General features: G+C 40.7%; 3 protein-coding genes across 3 annotated transcripts; 2 read left to right on the forward strand and 1 right to left on the reverse strand.

The window, feature by feature from the left end:
* Positions 1–7852: 7852 nt before the first annotated feature.
* On the forward strand, positions 7853–10390 carry LOC307253571 (putative trypsin-6; the record flags this gene model as incomplete). Its single annotated transcript, XM_080031681.1, has 5 exons — positions 7853–7916; positions 8554–8707; positions 9246–9384; positions 9886–10140; positions 10241–10390. 5 exons carry the CDS (start codon positions 7853–7855, stop codon positions 10388–10390), a joined length of 762 nt encoding a protein of 253 aa, XP_079887807.1.
* Positions 10391–12214: 1824 nt separating this feature from the next.
* On the forward strand, positions 12215–17316 carry pink1 (PTEN induced kinase 1). The gene is made up of 8 exons (XM_080031937.1): positions 12215–12656; positions 13389–13661; positions 13790–13893; positions 14015–14197; positions 14708–14871; positions 14972–15099; positions 15239–15469; positions 15812–17316. Exons 1-8 carry the CDS (start codon positions 12297–12299, stop codon positions 16094–16096), a joined length of 1728 nt encoding a protein of 575 aa, XP_079888063.1. The 5' UTR covers positions 12215–12296; the 3' UTR covers positions 16097–17316.
* A 348-nt stretch (positions 17317–17664) lies between these two features.
* Positions 17665–19921, reverse strand: LOC307253070 (tubulin alpha chain-like; the record flags this gene model as incomplete). Its single annotated transcript, XM_080030924.1, has 3 exons — positions 19699–19921; positions 19241–19389; positions 17665–18645 (listed from the first exon to the last, which is right to left on the reverse strand). Exons 1-3 carry the CDS (start codon positions 19817–19819, stop codon positions 17665–17667), a joined length of 1251 nt encoding a protein of 416 aa, XP_079887050.1. The 5' UTR covers positions 19820–19921.
* Between the last annotated feature and the right edge of the window lie 1020 nt (positions 19922–20941).

Genomic DNA, 20941 nt, shown 5'->3' on the forward strand with positions numbered 1-20941 from the left:
AAAAGAGTTAGATAAGAGCTTGATGAAAGCCTAACAGTGGTGCATTCTGTCTCCATCTTTGAGTAGAATCTAAAGGAAAAATTGCTGACGACATATGATCTTAGATTTTTCATCATGTATTACTGGGATTTCCTATATTTGTGGTATCTGTCTGTGATGTGTTAGCCTGGTCCTACCAGACCATCGTACTTTATTTCATTTGTACAGAAGGTCTGGAGTCGCTCAATTGACAAACGTTAACTCAAATCAAATCATATCAGTTTTATTTGTATAGCCCAAAATCACAAATAGACATTTGTCTCAGTGGGCTTTACATTCATACAATATGATACAATATGATACAATATGACACCCTGCCCTTACACCCTTAACTCGGCTGAGAAAAAACTCCCAGTAAAAAACCCTCTACCGGGATTACAAAATTTGAAGAAAATTTAGCTCACTTAAAGGCGGGTGTCTGTCTGTTGTGGACTGTGTTTTTCTGTCTGTTTGTTCTGTTTATATGTTTGAAGCTGTAGTAGTGCGTAACTTCTGTTGCCCCCATGATTTAATTATGAATAATTACAACAGGTGATCAGTGATTTTATTCCTTCTGCTGTACGTCCAGGTTTTTCTGAGCTGCTGTGCCTGTGTCGGGGGGCGACACCAGTTTGTAAACGCTGCCATAATGAGAAATACAGGGAGAGTTTGTGGAACTGGTAGCCAATCATCTTTGTGTCAACTCATTTGGCAATGGCTTGAATGTAACTGACATTCATTCATATGAAAAAGTTACGCACTATAGCTTTAAACTAAACTTTTTTTCTATAAATGTCATAGCTCCGTCGGGTATATCCGATATCTGACATTCACCAGCTTGTGAATTAAGCTCCTAAGGCTAAATCAAACAGGCTGCATGTCGTCCTGAATGAAAGAGAACGGTCTCCGCGGCTCTTTATTACTGTGCAGTCTCCCCTCCACTGATTTCCCCAGATTAACGAGGACTTTTGACTGATGACAAGCAGCAAAGAGCTCCTGGTTGTACGACCAGGTCGAGCCGGGCGCGTGCTGCTCCACTTCTCTTTTTCTAAGGGCCCGGTGTGTCATTAAAAATAGAGTGAGTCTCATCACCGCTCCCATCCCTCTGTGGAGTTCCTGACCCTGGCTGGCTAATAGCCGTCTGTGTGTTGCCCTCTCCCTGCTACTGATAGCTAAGGGCCGGGCTATCGCTGCCTCTCCAGTCCCCTGAGTGCTGACCGCTGCCGTTTTTTCTGCATGACCCACTCCTCAGTCCAAGAGCTGTCATAATTACACATGGCTGCCAAGCGTCCCTGTTCTCACATTGGTCTGTCTGGCACTAGAATGAAAAGCCATCCATATATTTATAGTATATAGGCCTATATTACACTGCACAATACTCTTAATCCCATAAACTCTCCACTTTGTTTAAATGGATTCTTCTCAGCTTTTTATTAATATTAATAAGCTACTGTTGTTTTAAGTTAAGTGAGCTTTAATGCTCTTCCAACACGACAATATTTGATCTCATTACATATGTAAGACTTGGCTAAAGATTATACACAAAGCTCATCAGGGGTTGACACGTTTAGCTGAATATTTTAAAATGTACACAAGGATTACATTGTGTTCCGTGTTGATTTTAATTAATGACTTGAGGAGGGAGAATGAAAATAAAAAATTAAGCCACTTAGAAAGATAACTAATTCATGACTGTGAAACAAAATGTTTCACGGCAGAGGAGACGTGGCGATCGTGAGATAATCTCGGTTTACAGGTTTTTGGCACTGGGCCGGTGTCACTGACTGTCATCACTTCTCCAAACGGTAACAATGACTCAGCAGAGGTTTCCATATCCAAATATTCCACAAAAGATCCTCAGAAAAATGGGCGAATTATGTAAAAGTGAATAATTGCACGATATAGGCCTATTTACACTATGTTTCAACCTGATATTATTAAAACTACACTTCTTATGCTTCTGCTCTATATATTACATGCTACATGCTGCACTTGTTAATGAGTAACTTAACAACCTAAGCAATGTCTTAAGTTGTAAAGATTTAACTAATGTGTAAATGTGGTTAGGAAACATTTGTAGTGTCGTCCAATCAGAGGCAATAAATTAGATAAACAGGAAGCGACTTGAGCATCACAAGTTATAACAAAAACATCAACAACAAAAAAAGAAGAAAGAGAGAGAGAAACATTTAGTTTTTGCAGTCAAATTACGTTTACATTTACCACATTAAGGGTGTATTCACACATGCCGTGTTTAGTTCGGTTGAAACGAACTCAGATGCACTTCTGCCTTCGGTGCGCATCTTTCAGGCAGGTGTGAATACAGCAATCGCACTCGGGTGCGGACCAAACAAACGCTCCGAGACCCAGCTGAAGAGGTAGTCTCGATGCGTTTCCAAACGCACTCTGCTGCAGTTCGTTTGTGGTGTGAATTTGTTCGGACTCGATCCGACCCAAATGCAGGAGGCACTGTGCCTTTTCTTTCTTTTCTTTTTTAATAAATAGCCGTCAGCTTCACATTATGGGAAAGTGTTGTTGTCACCATTATTAGGAAGATTAGTTGTGGTTTGACCGGGAGCCCAGAACAATATAAATGCTGAATGTGTTCAGCGATCAGATGAAGGAGAGGGGAGCGTCTCTCGCACAGTGCCAACAGGTTCACGCTGCGCAAGAAGTGTGTGTTTTTATTTTGCTTCCCATGTACGGGACCGTCAATACTATCCCCGTGTCAGTTTGGAGCTGAACTGCGCCGACCCAGCTGATACACAGCTTAATCAGCTGAGTGTCAGCTTGAGCCTATTCTTCTCGCGTGACGCGCATCCAGCACCAAAAATACAGTAAAAATGATGTTTCACATCGTAGGCTACAAGCCACATAACGTGGCATTGACATAAGGCTACACATTATGACCATATGAAACAACAATAATTTGATGTTTTTCCTCTTTATTTATAGGTTAGATGTAGGCCCTTTTATTATTTTTAGCCCCATATTATATCAATGATATATATTTCGCAGTTTAAACTTCGTGCTTCCTGTTTCTCTCCACCCCAGAATGTCTGTCCAATGAATGAATGACCTCAGATCACGTGTGGTTTTGCTTCGTAATGCTGGTTCACTTGCAAAAGGGGCAATATGAAAGTGGACCACACCAAACAAAAAAAATCAAAACTCTATTTGGTCTGGACCAAAGCAAGTGCACTAGCGGACTTTCCCAGTGTGAATACACCCTAAGATAAAATAGCATTTCAACAGGTCAGATATGTCAACCATATTCCACATTGCCTCAGGAACATATATTAGGAAGCTAGCGTTCGTCTTGGTTCAAGTTCATAGTCATTTGGTGTAAATATTTTATAACAGCACATCTCAATGTAAGAACTCAGTTGCGTAACGCCACCTGTTTTAATGAAGTGATTGTGAGCATGATTCTCCACTCAGTAAACTTTAAGTCATCAGCCTAGTGTGAATTTAAACAAGCTAATGCTAGCTGCTCCCTAGGTGGATGAGTGATATGGGCGTTGCCTGCCAGCTATGCATGCAGGCTGTCACAATGAGCCTTTAACTGCCTCACCTGCCCATTTAACACTGAACCCGGCTGAGGTGATTCAGATATCTGATCAGGAAACCACATTTCTCTGCTACCCTCCCTGTGGTGGAACTCCAGGAGGGTGAATCATAGTCACTCAAAGCACGCCACGGGGATTACATGTCCCACCCAGGGCCGCCCATAAGGGGTAGAAAGTGGGAAAGCTTTCTAGGGCCCGGCCACCAGGGGGGGCCCAGAGAGAAAAAACATTTATTTTTATTTATTTTTTGCAGATGAACTAACTTAGCCAACCTTTATTATAAACGCTATATTCGCAAGAGAACTTTCTATAATAAAAGAAAACATTTCATTCATTGTTACTTGGGAAAAATATATCAAATTTTATATTGAAAAACTAAAAATACTTGGGTCGTTTTTCCCCCCTCAAAACTGTTGCATGCAGCAGGTCAACCAAACAAGCGTTAGCTATGTATTGATGATGAGCAAGCTCAGTGATGCCAGGACCTGGACACAAATCAGGGTACCAGAAAAGAAAGAAAAAAAAGAGGGAACTTTCAAGGGCTTTAGACCCCCGGAAAATTCCTTAATATATCAGTATTTCTGCCAGCAGAAGTGGATTTTCAATTCGAAGAGACTGTGATATTTCATCAAGTTTTGAGGTGTCTTAGTGAGGGTGTTCTGCAAATTATTCTGTATATTTTATCTATTATTTTCTAAGAAAATTAGAAAATTACATATTTAGCCTTTAAACGAAGGTGGCAGATGGTTGTTATACTGGTGCGGATAGCTTCTGGTAGCAGTGCTATCATGGTAGACCCCCCCCCCCCCCCCCTACAGCATTGGTGTGTCTAAAAGCTTACATTACAGTAAATGTTACAGTAAATGTGCCAAGGTGCAGAGATCTTGCAAGGGCAAAAAAATTCCACTCGCACGCTGCGCGCGCTCGCATCGTCGGTGTCTCTGCCCACTATTATTTCAGTAGCCCACCCTAATATAACTGGCTAGAACCGGCCCTGTGTACAGGTATGTGTTTATGTAGGAATAAGCGCATCATGCACATTGATACAAGTTCAGTATGAGTAAAGGGGGCCCAATGACTGGACCTTTTCAGGGGCCCAGTCATTTGTCTGGGCAGGCCTGGTCCCACCCATCTGCGGGAAATGCCTCGGTTTAAATTAACTAGGAAATACATGGGGCCATGGGGCTGAGTTGGGTGTATTTCAGTTATCCTGCTGAGCTAGCTACCAACTAGTTACATAACATGCAGGAAAAACATCACCAAAATTATTATATAAGTGTGAGTCAAGTAATTTATGATGTTGCCGTAGGTAACCATGGCCTAGAATTGGAGCCAGTGTGTGTGGTTTGTCGTTGAGATTCAGTGCTCACTGCTTCTCCCAGCAGGTGCATGTAGGCTAACTCAGGTTTAAACCAGCATTAGTGGTTAACCCCTCGGCTCTTCTGCTTCCCATTTGGCAGGTGTAGTGCACTGTGGGTAAATAGTTTTTTTGTGTGTTATAGGCACAAAATAATGTTTAGAATAAACCAGTTAAAGGTGAAGTAAGCAATTTATTTATGTTAATATAAATGTTAAATCGCTCTTTATTCATACAGTGATCACTTACATAATGTGCGCGTTTCATAAAGCCGATCTCTCAGTCAGCTGCTTTGCATGTAATCGGCAAATAAACTTATTGGAGTGTCCCGACATTTTTATCCAATCAGAAGAGAGAACGCTACAAACCGATTTTCGTCTCACTCATAGATGCTATATTCACTCCATGGTCTCACTGCCGGTGCACGCCAGAGCAACAGATGGGTGAATGTCTATGTGCCTACAATGGCGGAGCAGGTAAAAATCCTTCCCAATGTCTGTTTTGATGGTTTTTATCATGTTTTATCACACTTATGGATCTGAGATGATGCTAGATAACTCGCTGCTTGAAGACCACAGTGCATTAATGTGGTGAAGTAGGGACGAGCGAGGGGACTGCTAACTGCAGTAACTGACAGGAAGTTAGCTAAAAGAACCATTCCGCTTACAGCACCTTTAATAATGTGATAAATCAGAGTTTTTTTTTTATTATCAACCAATTATTGCTTCGATATTAGCGAAGTAAGTTTGAAATAATCATAATTATATTGAACTCAAGTATTTATTCAGATTTTATTTATATAAACATATTCCGAAAATCTTATTTAATAACCAAACTTTAACCAACTAAATAGTGGAATGTGTGAACAAATTTAGCAGGGCAGGCTGCAAAATAATATAAACACATTGAAATGTAAAAAAAAATTTAATTTACATTTTCCAATGAAATGACCATTTGTTGTATCCTTTTCTGTCCAATTTTATCATTCGTCTCTTACGTCTCTTATCACTGGAGTCAAGTTTTAACTGATTCCAACTTTTAAAAGGTGAAAATAATAATAATAATAATAATAATAATAATAATAATAATAATTTTTCATAATTTGGTTTAATCATTTCATGGACTGAACTAGATACATCTGTGAAACAGCATTACAAAGCCAGTGTGTGTCTTACAGTACAACTATACTGTGTGAATTATTGGTAGCTGTAGCCTATTATAATAAATGCAGCAGACTTTATACAGCTCTTAGTAATAAAAACTACAAATCCTTTGAATCATCCATTTGTAATTCATATACATTTAAAAATGGAAATGTATTTTACCCTGTTCCAATGAAGGTGTTTTATAATGAGTGGAAAAAGTAAAACAATTGTATGTTACATTTATATTTTCTACTTTCATTGAATGCACACATTTTGGGAATGTATACACATGGAAGCGTACATATCAGCATGTTGCAGTGTGGTGTTATATGCAGACAATATCATTATCATATAGCCATTGACAATATGTAATAATACCTATATTGACTCATTTATTATTCACACTGTTAAAGCTACATGATGAATGCCGGTCTGTAAACAAGACACATGTTTGCATAACATCTCGATCGGAACAAATTTCCCTTGTGGCAAATTATTTCCGAGCAACGTTTTCTCATACCAACCAGGTCATAGACATTTATTGTGTCAATATCCGTGTTCAGGTGTTCCCATCTCAAATAACTCCATATCCCACAGTGCGAGAAGAAAACTGGAGCACGGAAAAACAGACACATGACACAAAAGAAAAAATGATGCTTTGTCGCCTACTAGGTCAGTTTCATTGTTGCAGCAAAGCAAGACGGAGAGATAATTTAAACAAAAGGTTCAGACGAGGATATAGTTGCAGTATAAGAGGTAAAAGGGGAGCATTGGACCCACCAGTTGGAGATACTCAGAAGGTCGCTGTGTCTTGGCCTACAGGTAACCCCTTTTTCCTTCAAAATGAACGATTAATAGCTATTGATGTCTGGCCAGGTTTCAGGTTTCAAACTGGCATTCAAGATGGTCTTCTTAATTTACAAAAAAAAAGTAGGCTATTTAAATTTTTTGTTGTGTAATAATTATGTTTAAATTGTATTAGAATATTCATGTGGGGCTCTATAGTTTCTGATGACCAGTATGGTCTCAATCTGATCACTGATTACTCAGTGGCTAGTGACTCGGGTTCAAACTGTGTCAGTATTATGTTAAGCTGATATTCCATGATCCAGTTCCAATAGTGCTAACCCTACTGTTACTTTTTCAATGTTGCGGTGTTACGAATAGCTTTGCTTAACACCTGTTAACTTCAGCTTCTCATCGGCATTATTCTGCACTGGACACTGAAACAAGATCCCGTTCCTGTAAAAATCCTTCACAGATTTTGATGCTGAGCCTCCTATTATTTTTTTACCAATGAATAGTTGTTTATATTGTTGTTATTTTACAATCGCTCAGATGTATCCTTGTCTTTTTCTGCTCTTTCAGTTGCCAGTCTGGTTCTCAGTTGTACAGAGTTTTGTTCTTCATGTTCAAAACATGACTTTTCCCCCCAAAAAAAAAATTCAAAAAGCATGAATGACCAAAACAAGACTATAGAGTTCATCTGACTGTACCGGATTAAGCTTTATCGTCAGAGGATTCAAAACCTTGGAACAGCCGTGTATAGTTAGAGAAATGTTGCACACTCAGAAAGGCCATGAAGTAATAAAGGGACTTCTCTACAACTAATTGATACAAAAGTATATAACGCTACCATCGTCTGAATACATTTGTTCACTGACTATAGGATTTGAACAGGAATGTTTGAGTAATCACACACATTGGCACATTACACACTGTGATTAAGCCTTGTGTCTGCGTTACAGATGATGAGAATAAATATGGCTGCACTGCAACTGTCTACCGTGCTGCTGCTGCTGCTGCTGCTGTTTATCAGTGGATCGGGTAAGTTCCTCAATCACAATTTGTTTTATACCTACCTGATACAATAAATTAAATCTTTACAAAAGGGAATGACTTAATATGTAGAATATGTATTATTTTGTCCCTGCATCCATTCGAGCAATCAATGCTGCCAGCAGCAGGTAAATGCTGATGCTGATTTGATTTTTGTGTTGTTGTTGATGACGATGTTGTTGACGGCACACTGCCCTTTAAATGCTACTTTCATTGATGATGATGCTGCTTATGGCACATAGCACTTTATACAGGCACTTTATATCTTGGCACTTTATTTTTAAGCACTTTATGAATCCTCAGGTTTGTGTACATACTGTTGTGTTTTGTGTCCATTGTTGTCTTGTATTGTCGTGTGTTTTTAGCCACTACCTCCTTTTCTGTAAACACATTTGCCCTCTTGGGACATTAATAAAAACCTTGAACCTTGAACATTGAATCATATTAAAAGGGATGATGGCATTGGCAATTGGTAACAGGTATACCAAATGTATGGTGATTAAGATTGCCTTTCAGCAGCTCTTCTGCATGAAGATCAGACACCATAGAGTACCAAATATTAAATATAATTTAATTAATTTTTTAAAACTGAAAGATCTCACAGTGCACTTATTCCTGTTTTCAGAGACAGCTGACGATAGGATCATCGGGGGACAGGTGGTAACGCCATACTCTATCAAGTATCAGGCGTCGCTGCAGTATAACAACAGGAGACACTTCTGTGGAGGAACCTTAGTGCACCAGCAGTGGGTGTTGTCTGCTGCCCACTGCTGGAGACCGTAAGTATTGACACTAGACGCCGTCATTAATAAATACTTGTGCTCTGAACGGCACTGGAAGATTTATTTAATTAAGTACAATTTCAATCCAGACTTTAAAACTACTTAATTACAAGTAAAGATCAATTAAAAGCTCTACAAATTCTACTTCGGTACAAACCATAAAACAGACTGAAAGAAGAGGTACTCTGCAGAAAAACGTCACTTACTATTTTATATTCTCTCATTAGATTTTTACTTATGCAGTTGTGCAAAAAGCATGATTTTATTGTTTACAGTTCATTTGTTAAACATACCGGTTAACAGAGCCTAGGCTCTGTATTAACACCAGATTTATTTTTAGTGTGCACACAATATGGACAGGTTGGTAGCAGATTGTGAGGAGATATTCACTGATTTTGACAAAAAGTGATAAGTCAACAAACATTCTTCAGAATCGCTTACCCCACCTTTAAGTAAAGCTGACAAATACATTTAGTGGAGTAAAAAGTACAATATATACCTCAAATGTGTACTTATGTGTGTTTTTGGCTATCAGGAGTACCTTGATGAAGGTGGTGTTATCTGAACACAACCTGTATGTAACAGAGGGATATGAGCAGGTCTTTAACGTCGAAAAGATATTCGTCCACAGCTACAACCACAAGACATTTAACAATGACATCATGCTCATCAAGGTAAGCAAAAGAGTAGCAGCCCTGAAATAACAGTACATGGAGCTGTTGTTGACACATACAGGTGCATCTAAAATAGTTTGAATATCATGGAAAAGTATTGTCTTCTAACAATAAAGCTTTTATATATTCTAGATATATATATATTCTTCTTCTTTAATAATATGTGACGAATAAACTTCCTTATTCCTCATGTGCTAACTGAGCCCAGACCAAATTTTGAGTGCAAAATAAATGTATGTATTATAAGTCCCTTTTTTTGATTGGTCTTATGTAATATGGAAATATTTTGAGATACTGGATTTTTGCCTTAATCATCTAAATTAAAAACTGAAAAAGGCTTGAAATATTTCACTTTATGTGTAATGAATCTAGAACATATATCAAAGTTTAACTTTGAGAATTAAACAGGGAAATAATTTAACTTTTCCATGATATTCAATTTTTTTTTAGATGCACCTGTATGTAGGCCTATATCTACAAACTGTGGTGTGTGTGTTATAGCTGAGCAGGCCAGCAGTGCTGAATGCCAACGTCCAGCCGGCCACTCTTCCTGACCCAAACGCTCCTCCGCTCACATACGACCCCTGCACAGTGAGCGGCTGGGGTGTGACTAAACTCTGGAGCTACAACCTTTCTCCTGAGCTCCGTGCTGTGGATGTGAATATCAGGCCTCAATGCATGTACTACTACTGGTCGAGGATCACACCAAACATGCTGTGTGCCGGAGCTGTAAGGGGAGGCAAAGATTCCTGCCAGGTAAAAGACCACTTTAATTCTATATAGTTGATACTGCAAAAGCAAGTTCAAATACATTTGTTAATCATGATTCATGCCTATTTGTTTTGGTGATCCGCAGGGCGATTCCGGTGGCCCCCTCATGTGCGATGGAAAGTTAGAGGGCATTGTGTCCTGGGGAATCAGCTGTGCAAACCCATACTTCCCTGGAGTCTACACCAGAGTGAGGAATTACACCCATTGGATCAATTGGATTATCAACAACCATTGAGCAGCCATCACAATCCTTGACAAGCAGCCAATTCCCAACATTATTTTCACTGGCCTTTTTTAAAATGACCAATAACTGTTTTTGTGGGGAGGTGTTTTTTATAGTGTTTTCTTATTTTTATTTTTTATAGTAGAGAACTTGTATAACTTAACACACTTAGCTTAACTGCAATTTTAAATGCTGCGATACACTATATAGAGCCCGGGATATCAGTCATTTCTACATATAAAGTATCATGGAAATATGTTGATATGCTTATATTGGATTGCTTTTCATGTATTCATTGCTCTGAAATGAGATACAGAAATAAAATCACCATTATTATTATCATTGCTATTAGCTGTTGTTGTTGTTGTTGTTGTTGTTGTTGTTGTTGTTGTTGGAAGAGAAATGGTAAAACTGCAACATGGTCAAAATCCATAATATTTAATTAACACCTAGGCCAATGTCTCAATATTTCTTTATTGTCGCATTGATTGAAAAGCCTTTATATTTCTCGAGCGATGTTCAACAAGGTTGTAGGCCTACAGGCTATTGTTTGTACAATCGTCGACACCCATCTCATTACATTGAGTCATTTAATCCATTGCGAATATTGATTTCCTAATGTTACTACAAGCACTAAATGAATGAGTAATCCATCCACAGTTGACAATAAAGATGAGTTGTTTCTCGTATGCCAAGAGCTGTCTAGTCTGCACATGCTTCTTGTAAACTCTTGCCTTGCCATCGCAATAATCTGAAAATGCCAATAAAAAACAATTTCACACGCTCGATCAACATCGGTCGAATAAGGTCATGCGAAAGGCAAATGAATCAAGGATCTTTTTCATGAGCCATAAAAGGCCAAAAGTGGTTGCTCAGTGACCGTAGAGAAAGCTAATAAAGCTGCCCATGTATTGATGTGGTCATGACATATGATACTTCTGCGATTGTTATAGGCTGCTGCCATACATACACATTTTGAACAGATTTTTTGGAAGAAAGTATGACATCTGGGCCAATACAATGGATTTTCTGTTGTTTACTAAAACAATGTTCACCTTAGCTCTAAGAAACAATTATCACAGCAACACTTAAACATTCAGTTGGGTGGTGGCAGAGGCATTCAGGTCTTTTGCAAAAGCACCAATACAAAAAGGCAAAAATACTTATTTACGAGAGTCATAAGTATCATAAACAAAGAAAATTATAAGCAAAACATTCTTAAATTATTATTAATAAACTCCAAAGGGTCACAAGAAAGATTAAATGAGTATGTAAGATGATCATTGAAGTGAAAAGTTAATATGAATCAAATCACATAACGTGTAGCCTATATTAACATAACAAAACATTTTGCATAATAATTTTGCTACCTACAGTAGGTAGGCTATATTTGCTGATATTACCTTTGCAGTTTTACTTTACTTTATTAAGTCCTGCTTTTACTATTATGATGACTTTTATTTTCAGTTTTATTCTCTTATCATATGTTTTTTCCAAACTGCTCATAAGGTATATCAGCAAGTCTACTGGACTTTTATGAAAATGATTTGAGGTTTATTGATAGGCCATATTGACTGTGTTGCAGAGGGTGTCCTTGTGCCCCTAGTGGTCAGAAACAATTGAGACTTATAGCGCACTCCGGACCGACAAACTATTGTATATCTTTCACCTCACATGTTTCACTTAAATGCATATTTAGCTGTACGGAATAATATTGTTGTACAATAATGACAGAAAAGATAGCCAGGTCGTCCCAAAGCCTATTTTTAAGGGTTTTTGGTTGTCTGTCATTGCTGCGCATGCTCAGTAGGAACTGTTTTGTTTACAACCGTCAATGTCAGAGGTAGCAGGCTGAGGACTGTTTGACACAAGGGGACTCACTAAACAGCTTAAAACAAGTTACATTTCCGGGTAAATTATGTCGGTGAGACACGCCATAAGCCGGGGGCTGGAGATGGGCCGCTCTGTCCTTCAGTTGGGTCTCCTCAAATCGGGGGGCCGAGTCGCAGCAAAGCTCCGAGCTGACCGTCTACGTGTAGGCCCCACGGTCCGCACCGTTCAGCCTCAGGCTTTCCTGCCGTCTCGGTACCGCTACTACCGCACCTCTCTGAAGGGGCTGGCCGCTCAGCTGCAGTCGGCCGGCTTCCGGAGGTTTGGTGGCGGCGGTGGCTCCCCGAGGAACAGGGCCGTGTTTCTGGCTTTCGGTCTCGGCGTGGGACTCATCGAACAACAGCTGGAGGATGACAGGAAGAGTGCTGCGACATGTCAGGAGATACAGGTAAGTAGCCTAATGGAGCAATACCAGATAGTGTTGTTTTTAGGTAGGCTACTGCTGTTAGTGAAGAAGTTTTGATGCAGACTATTTGTAGCCTAATTAAAAGTTTCCATTAGCTGTAATTCTTAAATAAGTAGCCTACTAGTATGTTGATGTGGTTACACTTGTAAAAGAAGATGCAGATTTGACATGGAGAGTAGTAGGCTTAGGCTACTGGAAATGTCAGACAGAAAATGTCACTTTAGGGGCGCCCTTAGCTCAGTTGGTAGGGCGTCCCCATAGACATAATAAAGGAATTTATTATGTCTATGGGCGTCCCCCCCATGGGCCTCGGCCAGCAGCGGACCCGGGTTCGATTCCAGCCCGCGGTCGTTCTCTGCATGTCACTCCCCTATCTGCCCCATTTCAACTCTGTCTCTATCAATAAAGCATAAAAATGCCAAAAAATATATTAAAAAAAAAATCACTTTGGTTGCTAACCTGACATATCTACAACCATGCAATTATGTGTATTAACATAATATACTACTTGTATTACTGGATTAAAGCTCTTCGGTCCAATTTTAAAAACATAACTTAATTAAACTATTCATCATCCACTGTGTGGGTACACTCATCTATTCTTCCTCTAATTCATCTGTGATCCTTCACCTGGCCTAATGATGATGGGATGTGCACACAACTACCTTTCTGCATCTTATTCAAATATAAATAAATATTTCTTCCAATCTGCAGGCAGTGTTTAGCAAGAAGAGATTCCAGAGCCCTGTCAAGCCCTTTGCCCCTGGATATAAACTGGAGGACTACATCATCGGGAATCAGATTGGGAAAGGCTCCAACGCTGCTGTGTACGAGGCAGCGGCTCGGTTTGCCCCGCGGACGGAGAGGGAAAGCCCCCTTCAGGTTCAGCTGGGAGAAGAGAAAGAGGAAGGGGTGAAGGCTCGATCCTTGTCATGCTGCTCGCTAGGAAGCTTCCCATTGGCTATCAAGATGATGTGGAACTTTGGGGTGTGTGTGTGATCTAAATAAATATCACATTTTAAGCCACAATTGTTAAGTGTTAATCCTGTGTGGACATCTTTTTGACACTGTTGCAATTAAAAATCAGTACTGACAGGTATTCTTTAAATTTGCAGGCAGGGTCTTCGAGCGAGGCGATATTAAAGTCCATGTCCCAGGAGCTGGTGCCTGCGGGCCCACTGGCCATCAAGCAGGAAAACGAACAAATCACTTTGGATGGGTAAGTACAGCATGTATTACACAGGGCTTTCTTCCTACTTCAATGCTTTTCACAGTTCATTGCACAAGACATTTAGATCTGGCCTACAGTACTGAACCACCTGTGATCTGTCTACATGCAGAGATTTTGGAATCGTGCCAAAAAGAGTGTCAGCACACCCCAATGTGATCAGAGTGTACCGGGCCTTCACAGCGGACGTCCCTTTGCTTCCAGGAGCTCAGGAGGAGTATCCCGATGTGCTGCCAGCCAGGCTCAACCCTGATGGACTGGGCAACAATCGCACTCTTTTCCTGGTCATGAAGAAGTAAGCCCTACCTACCCTCTTCGACATTCTTCATTACTACAAGTGAATTATGTTCGTTAAAGATGGTAGGATACGAATAATATATACGGACTCAAACAGACAAGGTTAGGGAGATCAAATTATTACACACACACTAAGCTGGATCACTGTTTCCTGTGAATCCATGAGATTTGATACTACTGCAGGAATGGTGGATCCCACCACTAAAAATGAAAACTACTTTATTGAAAGGTAATGACAATCTCAATACAATGAATTATATTATAATTACTGGACAATGCAGACCATAAATAGTATTACAAAATTAGCTTTGATTTCATGAAAAGTTCATATGGATTATAACGTTAAGAGGTGTACAAGAAAACTGAAAACATCCAGTTCCGTCTCACTAGCATCCTTTCTTCTTCTGTGTTTTTTTTGTTTGTGAAAAAGTGTTTTATTTAAATGTTTTTACAAAAGTATATAAAAGAACAATACATCAATGCCTAAATGTCTTCTCCTGTGCTATAGCTATGGCTGCACACTCCGACAGTACCTGGCAGAGACCCCACCAGGCCGCAGACAGGCCTCTCTCATGATGCTGCAGCTGCTGGAGGCCGTGGACCATCTGAACACACAGGGCGTCGCTCACAGGGATCTCAAGTCAGACAACATCCTGCTGGAGTTTGACTCTGGTCAGTGAAATAACATGCAGCCAGTAAGAGAACAATGTCAGATGTTATCAAGAAATTGTTCTATGTTAACATTTCATTTGATTTTGATCTTTTTACACAGCTGATTGCCCTCGTTTAGTGATCACCGACTTTGGCTGCTGCCTGGCCCAAAGCGACTGCAGTCTACAGCTGCCATTCAACAGCATGTGGGTCAACAGAGGAGGGAACGCCTCCCTTATGGCCCCAGAGGTAGGCTTAAGTAGCTCTTTATGATTATTCAGTAGTTCTTTATTGTTATTAAGTAAGAAAAAAATGTTTTACGACAAACACACACCAAAAAAAATTGCATATTTAATCACTCTCAATCTCTTGATGTGTCCGCCCAAAGGTATCCACTGCAGTTCCAGGCAGTGGCGTGGTGATTGACTACAGCAAGGCGGACGCCTGGGCTGTGGGCGCCATCTCCTATGAGATATTTGGCCAGAACAACCCGTTCTACAGAGCAGTGGGACTGGAGAGCAGGAGCTACCAGGAGAAGCAGCTTCCTGCTCTGCCCTCCACTGTCCCTGCTGATGTACAGCTGGTGATCCGCTTACTCCTCAGGAGGAGCCCAAGCAAGGTAGGAGCAGGGGCTGGGATACTGTGTGTGTGCTTAGTCAATGATTGATTGGATTTTACTGTTTGTACGTGGCATTTTCTAAGCTTTTTTTTAAAATGTTGAAAGAAATGTAGGCCTATCATATTGCTGAATTTTCTCTTTTCTCTTTTATTTTTTTCCCAGTTTTTATGGCAAGAATTTTGACCAATTTTGTGTTATGTTCAAAGCTATTTGATGAATTTGTATAGCTTTTTCCCCCAATATAATAGTGTCAATATATATATTGACTCTATCCAGCAGTCTGCTTATAATAATCAACAGATCTTTACTAACTCTTACTCCCATGTTGTTGTTACTCTGCAGCGCCCCAGTGCCCGCGTGGCAGCTAACATGCTACATCTTAGCCTGTGGGGACGCAAGGCCCTGGCCAATCAGGACAGTGTTGGCATGAGGAAGCTTGCTGATTGGCTGCTGTGTCAGTCTGCTGTGGTTCTCTTGAAGGGCTGCACTGGGCCTATTGGGAACATGGTGGAGGCGGAGCTACAGAGGAGCTTCCTGTCTAACCTGGACCTGGAGGACCTTCGCACCGCTGTGGGCTTCCTGCTGTACGGACGAGACCAGCGTCAGGCCTGCATACTGTCTGCATAGATACACACACACTCATTCAGGCTCATACAGATATATCATATAGAAAAGGGGGTTCAAATATGCTGTGATATTAAGTCAAACTTCTTTATTTGTACTATTTTTAGTCTTCTTGGCCTTTACATGTAATGGCTATTAAGGGATAATCAACTGACACTGTACTGTTAGACAATTCTACTTGACTACTATGACCCTGAGTGTATTCCAGTAGTTCATGTGATTTATGAATTGGTGTAATTCACCTTTTAACCAGTGTTGTCTATTGTATCTGAAATTACAAATCTGCAACTCACAGAATATCACAATCTCTGCATCACTATAGCATTAGCAATATTTAAATTAAAGTGCTTCGGGTGCCCCTTTATGCACAATACTCCATGTCTTGTGGGTGAAATGCATCATGGACTATTGAGGCTGCAGTGTTGGTGGAGAGAAAAAAACCCATTGGTTTCTACTGTTAGTTTCTCATGAGTGTCGTTTATCAGCACCAAACAACTCAATTGGCCCAGAAATGGGATGCTCCAATGTATTTGTGTTATAAGAGACTATATTTTTTTCCCAAGGTCTGATGCACTTTTTTAGTAAAACGTACATACTGTACTTATTAGGCCCTACTGTGTAGAGCGATATTAAAGTTTGACAAATTCACATGTAACATGCAGCGCCAAAACAGCTTTTACCTCCATCCAACAGGTTGCCAGCCAGTGTCTGTGTCAGGTTGTGAGCTGGACAATCACTTATTCACCCATTCTGCACGATGTTAATGCATGCAAAAACCTCTGCAACATGTTACTACATAGTTATCATAATGATGCTGGTAGATGGCATGGATCGTGTGGATTATTGAGCGACATTGAGAATGTGTTTTTTTTTTGTTCCTATTTTGCACTTTATGTATATGTTTGCACAGAGCCATTGTTATGGCTTACTGGTGTTTGCTGCCAGCTCCTCTATTATGCACATCATATTCTAATACATTATTTAAACATTTATGAATAAGCCAAATAGAGCTACTTAAACCTTCACACTTCTCTGGTCTGTTGTCAAAAGTAGCAACATTAAGCCAACTATTTTGGCCTCATAAAAGGCATAACGTTTATAATAATTTGAGCATTTTAGGAGAGTGTGGTGAAGTGTGTATGGTTTTCATATGAAAGATGATGAGAAATATTTTGAATATACAGTATGTAGATTTTTCTGCTGTGTTTAAGAATAAAAGTATCCGTCTGAGAAGAGCTCTGAATGTGTTGTGCAAATCATTCGTCTTGTTTCTAAGTTAACATTTCTGAAAGATAAGTGAATTGAAAAACATTTTTCAAGAGAGTTAATTTGTCAGTATTCACAAAAGAATGAAGTGAAAGGAGGAAGGTTTGATAAATAAACACACACACAAACACTACTTCACATTACAGGAACTTTATTAAAGACCGAGTGAATCTGGCATTGGAATCATCTCGACTCTGAACACAGACAAACAGGTAATTATTCGACAAACTATTGTGCTTGAAATATGTAGGAACTAATTAAATCATTTTTTCTCTGTTTGACTTGTGCTCTTATGCCCCTTCCTTTTAATACTCCTCTCCTTCCTCTTCTCCCTCGCCTTCAATGGAGTCGACTCCAACCTCCTCATAATCTTTCTCCAGAGCTGCCATGTCTTCTCTGGCCTCGGAGAACTCTCCCTCCTCCATGCCCTCTCCCACGTACCAGTGGACGAAGGCCCTCTTGGCGTACATCAGATCAAACTTGTGGTCGAGCCGAGCCCAGGCCTCTGCAATAGCAGTGGTGTTGCTCAGCATGCACACAGCCCTCTGGACCTTGGCCAGGTCTCCACCGGGAACTACAGTGGGCGGCTGGTAGTTGATGCCGACCTTGAAACCAGTGGGGCACCAGTCCACAAACTGGATGGAGCGCTTGGTCTTGATGTGGGCAATGGCTGCATTAACATCTTTAGGCACCACATCACCACGATACAAGAGGCAACAGGCCATGTATTTGCCGTGGCGGGGGTCGCATTTCACCATCTGATTGGCGGGCTCGAAGCAGGCGTTGGTGATTTCTGACACTGATAGCTGCTCGTGGTAAGCCTTCTCCGCAGAGATGACAGGGGCATAGGTGGCCAGGGGGAAGTGGATTCGGGGATATGGCACCAAGTTGGTCTGGAACTCCGTCAGATCAACATTGAGGGCACCGTCGAAACGAAGGGAGGCAGTGATGGAGGACACGATCTGACTGATCAGCCTGTTCAGGTTGGTGTAACTGGGACGCTCGATATCCAGGTTCCTGCGGCAGATATCGTAGATGGCTTCGTTATCTACCATGAAGGCACAGTCAGAGTGCTCCAGGGTGGTGTGGGTGGTGAGGATGGAGTTGTAGGGCTCCACCACTGCGGTGGACACCTGAGGAGCTGGGTAGATGGAGAACTCCAGCTTGGACTTCTTGCCGAAGTCGACAGACAAACGCTCCATCAGCAGGGAGGTGAAACCTGAGCCGGTGCCACCGCCGAAGCTGTGGAACACCAGGAAGCCCTGAAGACCAGTGCACTGGTCAGCCTGAGGACAGAGAGGGAGAGACAGCCATCACATATAAATATATTTATGTTATTTATAGGTAATTTATTATGCAAATGCAACTTTTCATGTTTTTTTTCCACATTTGTATGGGTTCCCGGTGTGTCTAGAGACTCCCAAATTATGAGGAAAAACAACCCTCACTCTTTTACTCCACCTCCACCTATCTGAAAAAAGGGCAAAAATCTCATTCAGATTTGTCTCTCCTTATGAGGTCACAACGGGAGAAGCCACGCCCCTCATTACCAATCTAACCTAACACTACCTCCACCTGTCATAACTAAGCACACCCCGAGAAAACCCTGCATCTAACTAGCAGTCCGCCATATTGAGCGGGTGGACAGAGCCTGTGCCCACACATGGGGACCTGGCCAATCAGAGAAGAAGACTGGACTTTTTGGAAGGCAGGACTTGGCTTAGGGCGAAAAAGAGGAGATTCAGCAATGGCAGCGTGAGAAATATAAAGGGTTTTTGGACAATACAACTAGTAAAAAACCCCAAATGACCATTTTGAACCTGAAAATGAGCATAAAATGTGACCTTTAAATGCAACCATCCAGATATCAAGTTCACCCACCAGTTTGCGGATCCTGTCCAGCACTATGTCAATGATCTCTTTGCCGATGGTGTAGTGGCCGCGGGCGTAGTTGTTGGCAGCATCCTCCTTACCAGTGATCAGCTGCTCAGGGTGGAACAGCTGGCGGTAGGTCCCAGTGCGCACCTCATCTGAAGAGACAGGTTTAATTCATTTTTAATGTTATTAAACTTTTATTTATTATTATTCATTATATTTGTAATGTGTTTTATGTATTTCTAATGTGTTTTATGTATTTTAATCTTGCTTGTGCTATATAAAAAAACTTGCCTTGCCTTGCCTTGCCTACAGTATATTATTAATTTGCAGTGATGTCGAGTCAAACAAATGCAAAGCAAAAACAACAATACATGCACAATATACAATCAAAAATTACTTGAGGATCCGACTTCATAAAATGAATTGACAACCACAGGTGCATATAATTCACGACAGTTTACCGATGACAGTTGGCTCCAAGTCCACGAAAACAGCCCTGGGGACGTGCTTTCCGGCTCCTGTCTCACTGAAGAAGGTGCAGAAGGAATCGTCTCCCCCGCCGATGGCTTTGTCACTGGGCATCGTTCCGTCCGGCTGGATCCCATGTTCCAGGCAGTACAGCTCCCAGCATGCATTGCCGATCTGGACGCCGGCCTGACCCACGTGGATGGAGATACACTCACGCTGCAGGTGGTGAAGACAAATATCATTTGGGTTAAGGAATTGCTTTAATTGTCTTTGATTTAAACAACTTGGCCTTTAAAAACCATGGTGCCAAGGCAAGCTCTTCAAAATAAGCATTATTTCTATTTTAGATAAATGACCTGCATCATCATTAAAGGTGGAGTCAGTGATTCTGGAGAATATTAGTTGTCAAAAAAGAAATTCAAAGTCTGAGAACATCTCACAATCTGATACCTGTCCGTAAAAAAATCCAGGGTTAATACACAACCTAGGCTCTGCAAACAGGAATATTGCTAGTTATAAAGGGTACCCTTTGTTAAAATAACTAGGCTATATAAAATACCCTTTGTTTACAGAGCCTGATTTTGACTGACTCCACCTTTACCTGCTTCAAATTATAATTCCCCCGACCTGCCATGAAAAGCGTAAACTGATAAAATCAGTGAATGAGGTTCTGTAGCCCATGCATGTTCAGATTCGACATCATACTGGATTACGGGAGGGAGAGGGGGATTATCTAGGTCAACCGTGTTGGTGTGCTGAATCGTGAGTAAACCACATTTTTTTTTCTGACGTAATGAGCCACTGAATTTCTGCTTATTATGAATTATTTATTTATTTTGTTAATTATATCACATATATGTAATATAGGTTGCTTATTTTAAAGAAATAAATGAAGATAGTACGAATAACTAATCATTTCACATAATACGATCTCTATAACTCGGAGCTCTAAATGTTGATGTTATATAAATTCATAAAGAGGCTGCAAATAGGGCCAGCGAAATGAGCGCTTCGTGTGAGACCATTTGTCAGGCAATTATAAGCTGATTTACAAGAGTCCACATGGAAGAGGATTAGGCTTTTGTCGTGCAGGAATGCGAGCGACTACGTGAACACCGACAATTTTGTTTATTTCGTTTGAGAGCAGGACAATTGATAATAAAGCAATTAAGGTCCGAATGAGCCATCGAGTACGCTATGCACAGAACAAAGGGATGCACCTTTGGAGACAAGATC

This window comes from Ammodytes marinus (assembly GCF_949987685.1).
Source record: "Ammodytes marinus genome assembly, chromosome: 7".
Lineage (NCBI taxonomy): Eukaryota > Metazoa > Chordata > Actinopteri > Uranoscopiformes > Ammodytidae > Ammodytes > Ammodytes marinus.

Coding starts and splice junctions, on each gene's coding strand:
- pink1 (XM_080031937.1), top strand. CDS start 12,297: ATGTCGGTGAGACACGCCATAAGCCGGGGGCTGGAGATGGGCCGCTCT. Junction 13,894..14,014: donor GAACAAATCACTTTGGATGG/GTAAGTACAGCA, acceptor GTCTACATGCAG/AGATTTTGGAATCGTGCCAA. Junction 15,470..15,811: donor TCAGGAGGAGCCCAAGCAAG/GTAGGAGCAGGG, acceptor GTTACTCTGCAG/CGCCCCAGTGCCCGCGTGGC.